The sequence below is a fragment of the Lissotriton vulgaris genome, chromosome 5, assembly GCF_964263255.1.
Source record: "Lissotriton vulgaris chromosome 5, aLisVul1.2, whole genome shotgun sequence".
NCBI lineage: Eukaryota > Metazoa > Chordata > Amphibia > Caudata > Salamandridae > Lissotriton > Lissotriton vulgaris.
In genome coordinates, this window is record NC_141693.1 from 1,208,533,797 (window position 1) to 1,208,546,004 (window position 12,208).

At 41.3% G+C, this 12,208-nt stretch overlaps 1 protein-coding gene across 4 annotated transcripts in view; it reads right to left on the bottom strand.

The window, feature by feature from the left end:
• Positions 1-12,208, bottom strand: part of LOC147712288 (uncharacterized) — a 126,380-nt gene that overhangs the window by 20,760 nt on the left and 93,412 nt on the right. For 3 of the 4 annotated variants that reach the window (XR_015295988.1, XM_086923023.1, XM_086923022.1), the window contains exon 7: positions 9,658-9,753. The exons of the other annotated variant lie outside the window; for it this stretch is intronic. Coding sequence is in view for 2 of the 3 variants with exons in the window: in XM_086923023.1 (XP_086779149.1) it covers positions 9,658-9,753 (96 nt within the window). In the remaining variant the exon portion in view is untranslated. The remainder of the gene's footprint in view (positions 1-9,657; positions 9,754-12,208) is intronic. 4 annotated transcript variants of the gene reach the window in all.

The window sequence follows — 12,208 nt, forward strand, 5'->3', positions numbered from 1 at the left end:
GTCCCTACACTCCCCTTCTGCCACAATAGCCTTAGACGCAGAAAAGGCCTTAGATAAAGTCTTGTAGACCTTTCTGCGGGCCACTTTACAGAGATTTGGTCTCAGAGGTAACTTCATTAAAATGATGTTTGCCTTTTACAATGAACCACAAGCTACAGTCCAATATCAATGTACCTCAAAAGTATTACCCTTAAAACAAGGTACCCATCAAGTTTGTTCTCTTTCCCCACTTCTTTTTCTACTATCCATTGAACCTCTGCTTGAAATAATTAGAAATGATAGTGGCATCAAAGGTATTCCCTCTCTCTCTGGTCCAAAAAATGTTGCGGCCTATGCTGATGATGTTTTAATCCTTACAGAAAATGTGGATAAGACTATCCCTTGCATACTAAACGTTATCTTGGAAAACTCAGAGGTATCTCGTTACACCCTAAGTAAAGAGAAAACGGAGGTCTTCCCCATGAATATTCATTGCTTTTTTCCTCATATTCAAAACTCTGTCCTCAAATGGCAGAGCAGCTGTGTGTGGTTTGGGAAGGACTCTCAAGCAACCCTGCTAATTAATGTAGGTAAAACCATAAACAAATTCAGGAACTGATCACACAGGCCCTCCAAAATTCATCACTTGGAAAGGTAGTCTTAAAACAATTAAAACAATGCTTATGCTTATAATCAATTTCCCAATTAGAATGCTCCCCTTTAAACTTTTGAACTACTTCTTTAAAATCAAAAGATAACATTTTGATGGAATATTTGTGGACAAGCAAAACAGCCAGGATATCCATTAAAAAAATCGGACTTGACTAGGAGGAAGGGGGAGTTAAATTCCCAGACTTTCCTAGATATCAACATGCATTCTTCAAAAAGCAAGGTGCCCAGTGGTTTTCTAATGCCATCTCTAATATTCCCACATGGCTTTCTATAGAAAGGGACTTGATTGCTCCTCTTATTGTGTTAACATACCTCATTCAGTTCTCACGATACGGGATACCATTGACTCCCTACGATCTGTCAACAGAAAACAGTTACAAAGACTCCCTAAATCAGAACTAGGTTCTTTGTGGTTCAAAAAAACAGATCAAAGGAGATATGTAAGATGATTTTGGGAAGGAATGGGCACTGAAAGGCATCTCCCTCCTCAAAGATCTTGGTACAGATCCTGTTTCTTTTGTGCTTATAGAGGACAAACACAAACTGTCTAACCTAGATTTTCACATTTTCTTAAAGGTAAAATCTGGTATGCAAAAGTTAGGCCCCATCCAACAACACACTCTGCCACAAATCGTAGGCAATTTCACTAAGACATCACATATAGCATCTAAAATATATAATCTTCTCAATGTGCCCAAAACTCGAGCGACAAAACCTAACTCCAATATCTGGAGTTCAACTTTCAAATTAGAGCATCATGCGGTTATACCCTCTTGTCATGGTAAAAAATAAGGAGTTCACCTTCTGTAGGGTATTTCGTGCCTGAACTTTCACAAATGAGGCTATGGATCATATACAATGTCGATTGGACACCATTTCAACTTCATAGATTGGGGCTATTAGAATGAAATCTATGTTGGAATTGTAAATTGACGTGGCAAGATGGCGTCCACTGGCTGGATGTGTGAGGGAGTGGCTCCCGTGTTTGTTCACCTTTCCTCCACCCTTCGTTATGTAAGGGCTGAGAAGATGAAGCTGTGTATGTGGCAGAAAATGGGAAGAAAGTACTGAGAAAACCTCTCAATACGGCAATTACCAGACATCTAGGATCTGGCTTTATGTAGAAATGTAAGGTACGCTTACCTATAGTGTGCACCTGCGGTGGCTGAGGAGTTAATTTGGCGCCTTTTACGGTGAACGGCAAGCTGAGGGAGCTGTGGTAGAGCGGAGATGTCGACGATGCTGTGTCAAAACACTTAGAAGCGGTGGACTGGCAAGCGGTCATTTCGGAAGTATTGGAGCTCCACGGCCGGTGAGGCGCAGTAACAGTCCGAAACCGTGAAATCAAAAAACGTATCTGAGGCAGGGGAGGAGGAGTAGATTGCTGAGTGGGATCGGGAGTGCCAGCGGAAGAAGCAGAGAGACTTCAGGTGCCTGGAATAGGGTTGATCAGGTGAAGTGGAGGCAAAGCGGGTAAACCTCGGCGGCATATTTTGGATCTCCCTGGCTCGCGGTGCCGCTGTAGCCACGTGTAAGCAGAAACACACCTGAGACTGGGGTGGAGGTGCGGCCAGGTGCGCGGGATCGGCAGAGCCGACAGAAGAAGCCAAGAGTTCGAAGAGCCTGGAGCAGGGACGGCTGGGTGAAGTGGTGGTGCATAATAGCGCTTACTCCTGCCGCTTGGAAGTAAGTGTTTGCTAATCTCTTGCACTGTTGGACACTCACAATCGTAAGCTACGAGCAAAATGCCGCCCAAAGCTGCTCGCCGGCAGGAAAACAAGAGCTGCAGGTGATGCCTCGGTGGGGACCAGAGCAGCGCTAGCGGGTCGCAGTGCTAGAGAGGCCGCAGGAGGTATGGATAATACCTTGCAAAATAGTGAGTGTTGGACCCGGCCCTTTTGGCAGGTTCACCCCGAGACTTTTTTGCTTTTTACTAGTGAGCAAGAACTGGTTTCTAGAAAAATTACACAGATATTCCAGGCTGCAAATAGGAGAAAAAAAATCGATTTAATCGCAGGTGTCTAATAGTACAATGGAGGAACAAGGATCAAGGCTCAAGGCTCAAGGAACAAGGAACAGGCATTAACCACACTGATAAAGCTGGCGATCAGGAGGTTCTGTCAGGAAATTCTACAATGCAGAGCCTTTTAGGGTCTGATCAGTCTGCTATGGATAGCGCAGCTGATCCAGGAGCTACAGCAGGATCTAATGAGGATAATATTCTGCTAGAATCAATAGAACTAGATGCTGGTGCTAGTGCAGATAGGATCGATGTTACTAGTAAGGAAAGTAATTCAGGGGGGAAGTTTTTTTCCCTTTCTGAACCTTCTGATATGTCTGAGGATGATGGTGAGTTAGGCTTTAAAAATGGCTCACTGCAGGGGTCATTAATAAGTGCTGGCAGCGATGCGGATAGCACTGCTTTGGAGGAGGGAAAATCAGAGCTTCTTACAGTGTGCAAGCAAACAGCAATCAATGAAGGAGAGACTGGAATAAAAGTAATGAAGTTTCCTCAGTGGGATTCTTCCTCTTCAGGTGAAATAACCTCAGAAGATACAAATCTATCTGACAAAGCAGCTGGGGGTGGGCGAAAAACCACACAATTAAATATCACTAAGATAAATTTATAGATGTTTGTCGGATCACAGGGTGGAAACGCGCTCAGAGAATTTGAAAACTCATATGGCCTGCCGTAAGCTTCAAAATACTGTCAGAAGATTAGCCAAAACATGTAACAATTTTACGGATAGAATGGCTGAAGCTGAGACGCACATTTCAGCCTTGGAAGATCAAATGGAGTCACAGAAGGGGATTCCAGAAGCTATGAATGCCACTAAAGATGATGTTCAGATTAAATTTGTGGACTAGGAAAACAGGCCCTTCAGAAATAATCTCAGAATACTGGGAGTGCCTAATGGGTCCGGGGGCCAGATGTTCATAAATTTGTGGTCCAATTATTTGAAGAGGCCTTCCCTGGAATGAAGGAATGGAACTGGTCTGTGGAAGTACAAAGGGCACATAGATTCCTGTTCAAGCAACGAGTGGCGAAAGGAGCGCAATCTGAATAGAGACCTTGGGCGATCTTGATTTCCTTGAACAATTTGTTGGCGAGGCAGACGTTATATGACTTGGCACAACCAGATAAGAAGAGGGAGTGAAAGGGCATGCAATTTTTTGTCAGGCGACCTATTGTCATTCTACGGTAGAGAAAAGTTGGCAGTTGCGTCAACTGGTACAAGGTTTTTTGCTAAACCCCTCCACTCTTAAGGTTCTTTATAAGGGGCAAACACGATTTTTTATTTCGGAGGTTCAAGCAAAAGAGTATCTGCAGTCCCTTTGATTAGATTCATGGTTTGTTAGTAATGTTTCCTAGATAGGGGTAAAGTCCTTGTGTTAGTGGAAAGTAAACTGGTTTAAGTCGGGGGATCGGTGAACACAGGGCGGTACACTCACCTTCCATCACCAGGGCTATTAGCCCTATTGCCTGCATAATGGGGAGAGGGTGGGGGTGGGCCAGGGGTTAGTGAGGGGCACAAGTGTGTTGAGTGAGGGGTTTGGGGTGGGGCACGGGTTAAGAAGTTGAAGTGGGGGGCATAAAAAACAGAAAAATCAATCCATAGCAAAATATTTCTGGTTAAAATATATTATGTTCAATTTTGTGTAGCCAAGATAAGCAAGGAGTCATGCAATTTAAGTAAGATATGTGGATGAATGATGGCTATTGGGGTACGCATATGTTCATTTAATGTATGTGGCCGTGATAATAATAAGAGGCGAAGGGTAGCTGCAGATCTGCGCTTAATAAAACCAGATATTTTGTGTACCCAAGAAACGCATATACCTTGGGCAAAGCGTAATGTGATAGAAGAGCTCTGATATACACTTTGGGCCGCGACCAGGCAGACTATTACTAGCAGGGTAGTTGCTATTTTGATACGAGGTAGGATTAGCAGGACTGGGAGGATAATGACAGACAACTATGGAAGATGGGGGATTGCTGAATGTATTATTGGGGGGACTAAATGTACAATCTGTACAGTTTATGGGTCAAACTTTGATGAAGCGGCTATACTGGAGACTTTAAATGTAGAACTGGCTCTCTGAGCGACCCCATTAATTTTGTGTGGAGAAGTCAATATTCATATGGAGGGGCAAGCTTTACACAATAAAAATGACAAATATACTGGTCGCAAACCCAAGGTTTTTAGAGCTTTAAAATAACTGCTGAGGGATCATGGGTTAGTAGATGTATGGAGGTCCCTAAATGATTCAGATCCAGGATATACTTTGTATTCATATCCTATCAGAAATTGGTGAGACTAGACTATGTATTTATGTCTAGGGCATATATTGTTGGAGGAAAAATGCAGGTATGGCCCCGTATAACGGCAGATCATTGTCCATTACTGTTAGATTTACATAGTTTAAGACAGGTGAAGGCTGGAAGGGCGTTCACATTTAATAGGAAACTATTAAAAGACAAAGCACTTATCACGCACATGCTTAGATGGGCGGGTCAATTTCTGGAGGTTAATAGAGGATCTTCCTCTAATCCTATAGTATGGGATACCCTTAAAGCGGGAATAAGTGGAGTTGCACTTAGCTTTGGGTTGGCCAAACAGAAACAAGGACAAATTGTGAGGCAGAGACTTCTGGGGAATTAAGGAAAGCGGAACAGGAGCTGAATCAAGTGCTTATGCAGGGACTTGACGTCAGGGATATTCATGCTAAGATTGCATGTTCCAAAGCTAAAATAAATGCGATCTGGTGCAATGAAATCGCCCTTCAATATAAAATTCACAAACAGGATAGATATGAATATGTAGAAGCTACGGGTCGATGTCTGGCTCAGAGGTTAAGAGTAAGGCCGCCCTCACAGAAAATACTTGCTATGATCCATGCGGCTGGTAATACGGTTGAAACAGTAGAAGGTATGCTGGGGGCGTTTTATGACTTTTACCAAGAATTATATAAGCAGAGTGATTTTGATGAACAAGACAGAGAATTTTTGTCAAGAATTATATTTGAGTAGGTTAAGTGTAGAAGAGCAAGGGATATTAGATGATTTAATAACAATTGAGGAGTTGGAGGAGGCACTGGGGTCACTTGCAAATAGTAAAGCTGCAGGGCAGATAAACTACTGCTCGAGATATATTGGTTGCTCTTTTAAGTATTGAAAATTGACATGCTAAATTCCTGAGGCTCAAGTTGGGAATCTGCCTCCATCTTGGGATGAGGCTAACATAGTAGTGTTAAAAAATAAGGATAAGCCCCCGAACATACCCGGATCATATAGACCAATATCGCTGTTAAATGCTGATGGTAAAGTTTATGCAAAGATATTAGCTAATGATTACGCCTTTGGTGTCTATATCTCAGCATGGATTCATACCTGGTAGAAGTTAGGTCAATCACATTCATAGAGTATTTACTCTAATAGATTATGCTAATGTGCATCATAGAAGGCTTGGGCTGATATTTCTAGACACAGAAAAACGGTTGATCGTGTTTCCTGGGCTTTTTCGTGGGGCATTATGTGGAGGATAGGGTTTGGGCAGGGCTATATCAGGGCGATTCAAAGTATTTATAAGTCACCACGACCGAGGATTTGTGTGATGGGCAGGGAATCACAGCGAGTTTATATTAGCAGGGGAACAAGACAGGGATGTCCCTGTTCTCCGCTGCTGTTCGCTATGTATATTAACCCATTTTTAATTATGTTAGCACAATGCGAGCGTATTAGATCCATGAGCAGTGGGCAATTCCAGGTGTGAGTCCTAGCCTATGCAGATGACATAGTAATAGCTTTAGCAGATCCAGCACAACTAATAATGGAGATTGAAAGATTAGCTGAAAAATTTGGTGCGGTTTTTGGTTAAAAATTAAACTCGTCCAAAACACTGATTGAATGTACCAATCTGGCCTGCCAAAAAGAGGTACGGGTAACCAATGAAGCTAGATACTTAGGTATTAAAATTAGAATGACCCTGCAAGACTTGATAGAGGTAAATGGGGCAGCATAGTCTCAGGGGTTAAACAGAAGCTGGTTCAGTTAGAATGTCTTCACCTTACACTGGTCGGGAGATGCAATGTGCTTAAGAGGATTGTCCTCCCCATAACACTATTATTTTAGGGCGGTACCGCTTAAATTAACAAAAAAACAACCACAGAGGGTGCAATCCATATGTGATAGATTCATATGGGGACAACGGAAAGCGAGGCAAGCATTCAAATTCATGATGCTACCACATGATAGGTGGGGTAGTCGGTCCCTAATTTTTCTTTTTATTATTATGTTTGCGCATTGCAAAATATGTGGATATTACTGACAGGGGAGGATATGCTGGTTGCAGAAGCACCGTATATATATCAGCTGTTGTTAGGGGCAGAAGCCAGAAATGTATTAGTAACATTTTGTGAGCCAAGCTATTTAAAATAAAACGCGGTTCAAGGTAATGATTGCAGCATACAAGATAGGGAAATTGGTACAAAAAAAGCTAGCTATTCCACAGATTACCTATTATACACCGTTAAATTCAACCTTTAAATTCCCCACTATATTTTGGGATTATAAGATGTTGGGTTGGAGGCTTAAGGGGATCAGACAGTTAGGTGATTTATTAGCGGGGGAGTATTAGCCTAATTTGCAGGGCTAGTTGATAGATATTGACTTTAACAGCATGAATTTTTTTAATATTTGCAAATTCACGACTTTTTATTTAAACATCATCTGCATGAGGGCATCACTATGGTACCGATAGTTGAGGCTATTAGAAAAAGGGCAAGGATAGGGGCAATATACACCACGTTAATTGAGAAGCAATCAGACGATCTGGCTGCTCAAGATGGTAAATGGAGTGAACAACTAGGGCAGGAAGGCGAGTATATGCAGAGATCGATTGATACTGCAGGGAAGATTTTGTTGTCAGCAAATTTGAAAACACAACATTTCAAGACTATATTTGATTTATATCATACACCAGAGAGAATGATGAAGTGGGTGGAAATAACGATGGGAAGTGTTTTAGATGTAGTATGGATAGGGCTGATACCTTGCACGTGTTCTATGACTGCATCGCGCTCTTACAATTAAAACAACAAAAAGATTTGTTTTTGTCAGAAATCACAGGTATTACAATTCATATAACAAAAGAAGTGAGGTTATTGGGGATCGGGGAAAATCTTTTAAATGATCAACCAGCATATAAATTCAGATACATGACATGTATTGCCACAGTGGCTCGGCTATGTATAGCCTCATGTTGGCTACAGAGGGAGGTTCCTTCGTTTGAGATGTGGAGGGCTTCAATCTTGAATATGAAATTAAATGAATGAATGAAATGAAAATGGATTTATAGAGCGCATGGCTGCCCGAGAGCGCCCCAGCGCTATAGAAGAAGGAATGCCTTTATTGTTTGAAGTCACCTAAACGGCAAAAGCTGGGTAGTCAGATATGGGACCCAATGATACAACATGAGCTAATTGTTTTATCTTGCCAATAACTTTTGTTGACATTGGATCAGTGTCTTCCTTTTGTGTTTCCTTTTTGTTGTCTTATCATGTGTATTTGAAGGCATATATATGTATTGATTAAGTATAATCATATGTGTGCTATGGATCGAGTAATAAATAAAATAAAAAAATAAAAAAGGAATTGTAAAATGCCTCCTGGTGACTCCACTCACATGTTTTACTATTGTAGGCAAGTCTGCCCCCTTTGGCAACACATAGAAACAACGATTCAGAAGATGTTTTCATGTCCTCATTAATAAGATTGGAATTGTTAAACTTATTGCATTTTTTAATATATACAGCTGTTATTATTTGACAAGGCATGGTGTCGTTGGACCGCTCATTGATTTTTTGATTTTTGTACACATGATGTTTGGGTACCGTTCTTGTGCTCATAATATTGTCATTACTTTTAATTCAAGATGTATCCATTTGTTGGTGTGTCACATCATATCTTTCAACAAGTACACCTTTAATTATGATTGTGCATACAAATATTCTTGGAATAAACACTTTTGAAATGGAAAAAAAAACATTAGCACTAACCACTCTGAAAGACACTTCCTGCTGTTGTGGGCATTTTTTGTATTGTAACAGCGTACCACAACATGGTAATATGATGATAAACGGAGCCATAACTATCAAATTTGCATTTGAAGCTACAATTCCAAAGAATTCATGAATCATTAGGCTCTTGGGTACCTTTTAGGCAGTTACCTTCTATGTAAAATCCCGAACTTTGCCCGGTACACCATTTGCGGACCGGGATTTTACATTGAAGGAAGCTGCCTAACAGTCAGCAACCAAATATTTATTCCTGATTTTTTTAAAGTGTGAAATAAGAGATATACTTGAAACAAAAACGAAAAATTAAAAACTGCTATTAACAATTGTAAAAGATTTCTTATTACATGTATTACAGCCTTGAGGAAGTCCTGGTCCAGATGACCATATAAGGGTGAAACACGTGTCTGCTGTTGAAAGTTTCAAACTGAATTTTGTAACATCTTGAAAATATGATGAAAACTCAAAAACTATGATTAAAAGAATAATAGAAAATCCAAAATAGAAAATCCAAATTTGAAACCTTGAAGCTTTCTTCGTGTACTAACACTGAACATGTCCTATTTGCTGCCAAGGGGTTAGTTGAAGAACAAAAGATGAGAATTACAGAAGGTCAACATGTCTCTTATGTCACTTATCGCCTGTATATGGTGGTGGACCTCTGAGCCCAGGGACTGCAAGACAGCACCATGCTAGTACTGGAGACTCTGAATAGTGGCCATGATATGCTTCCATACATGGACATTTACTTAATTGGTCTGAAATGCACTGTGGTTGTTCTCCAGTAAATTAGCTACAGTAAGAGGCGCGTGGCATTCTCTGCAAGGTCAGAGAATGACTTGAACTACAAATGAGGTCAACTGGGCTACATATGGCATTGTCAAGAGTCTTGTACAGTCTGATCCGAAACAGCTGAGAAAGGGTACTCACCTGTGCAGTTGTGAGTGCTTTCCTTGAGCTTTGTGTCCTGTTTGTCAACAAAGCAGGTCTCGTCCTCATTTATGCAGAAGGAAATAATGTCATGTCCTGTTATTTAAATAATATGAATGGAAATATATTACAACATACAAAGTAAGAAGAGATTATTTCAGTTAAAAATGCGGATTTGAGAACGTCTTCACTGAATGAATGTGCAACATCTACATCACTTCAAATGCAAGCCATTGAAAACCAGGTTAAAGCTCTTATATGCTTCAAATCATCATTTTCTTTTCTTTTTTTACACACCAAAGACTTTTATTTTTTTACACCCAAGACATACAGAGGATGCACAATAATGTTGTACTGCATTATGTGCATGTATGTTTCTAGACATAGCACACAATAAGTGCATATTCTGTGTCTGATCTAAGCATTTTGAACCATGAAAATTGTGAAGGCATTTGTCTGATATACAGCTGCATAGAGTCAGACATTGTTGCTCAAATACCCTGACAGTGTAGGGTTAAATCGCTAATTAAGGGAGCTTAAGTACTTCTGTAAATAGATTCTTAATTCTCTGGACTGCCTCCATCAAGGAAATGTCGTGTGATAGCAGATTGCTAGCACAAAGAGTCGCTCCTGCGATAAAATTTTGCATGAGGCAAGGCGCAAGTCCATCCCAATGCATTGTGCTCAGCTGGGGTGTAGACTAACAAGATCAGTGTCTCTACTGAGATCCAGCATTTGGTGGATTCGAAAGCTGTCAGGCCTTTGAATCCATGTTTTCTGAAAAGAGCCCCACAGTTTTCATGAACCTCCCTGACCTCCATCACCTTCTTGTGTCGTTTCTCTCTGCAATACGTCACCCTCTGTGTGGATGTGCACCTGAAATAAATCCTCTGCAGTCTAAATCCACTCACTGCAAAACTAATACTAAGCCCCACTTAATTTTCTAATGCTTGGTTTTCATTGACGGATAAAAAAACACAAAGGAGGAGCAAACAGAGAAAACTATACAACAGAATGCAAGATGTCTACATTAACACACTGGTGGAATTGGGCACAAGCATGCAGTTGTACTACAGCTCAGGGGAGTGAGCCCAGGTTAGTAGCCCAATTCACCAGCCACTCTTGGTGCACCTAGCAAGTTCTGACCCCTGAACTCAATGAAGGGAGAGGACAGGCAATTTATATAATGACACACATGCAACACACTGCGTATTTGTAGAAAAGTATGCCTGAATGCTTGAACTTTAAATATCTTCAGTGGAAGGGATCATCAATTTATTGGGGACCCATAACATAGGAAAACTAATACAGTAGGTTGGTAGAATCGTGTTGCAGTCTATGGTTGGTAAACTCAATGAAGGACAACCTTTTCACCTGAAAGGAGACAACCCCAATGACATAGAAAAGATTATGTTCTCATTCTTCTCAACCTGGAAAGCCTCAATCATGACTAGGGTGATGAACAAGGGTTTCAACCACTAATTGGTCTTACTGACATACACTTATGATCCATTTACTAAACTAAATATGCCTCCAATATCCCTGATTCAACTGTCACATCATTGCAAAATAACAGATTAAATTAACCAATAAACTCCACTTAATCGCAGCCCCTCAAATGTGTACTGAAAGCAAGCAAAGTGCTATGTAGCACAGATCTCGCGGGGAAGCCTGTCAACCAGATCACTCTCGAATTCTCTCAAACTCTAGGCAGCAGCTCACATTAACTTAACTGTGAAATACTGATAGCAATGCCTCTCTTGTTCTCACTGATTTCAACAAAGATATGCCTAAGGAGCCCCAGGATAAGCAAGACACTCACAACTGTCATCAACACCTGCAATGCTACAGCCACTTTAATGGATAACTTGAAACATGCAGAAGTCACCTCACTCCTGAAGAAACCATCCACAGACCCCAAAGTCCTCAGCAACTTCTTACTCATCTGTCCACTCCTTTTCGCAGCCAAAGTCATAGAAAGGCCATCAACTGTCAGCTTTCCCGCCACAAATTCCTGGACAGTTTGCAATCTGGTGTCTGTAGTAACCACAGTACTGAGATGGCCCTCATTGCAACTCTTACAATATTCGTTCCATACTAGATCGAGGCCACTCTGCTGCACTTATCCTCCTGGACCTCTCTGCGGCCTTTGACACAGTCTCCCACAACACACTCCTCTCCAGACTCCATGAAACCGTAGTCCAAGGATAGCCTACTTCCTGACTGGAAGAACGTAATGGGTCAAGGTTCCTCCGTTCTACGAACCCAAGAATCTCATCTGCTGAGTCCTGCAAAGCTCTTCACTCAGCTCCACTCTCTTCAACGTTGATATGACTCCTCTACCAAGCATCATTCAGACCCACAGACTCAACATCTGCTCTTACACCGACACCCAACTCATCCTATCCCTTTCAGAAGACACCAACACTACCAAAAGTAATTTCAAAATGTACGAGACCAACATGGCCAAGTGGATGAGAGACACCTACCTCAAACTCAATGCTGACAAGATGGAAGTACTGATGGTCAGCAACAATCCCTCACACTGAGA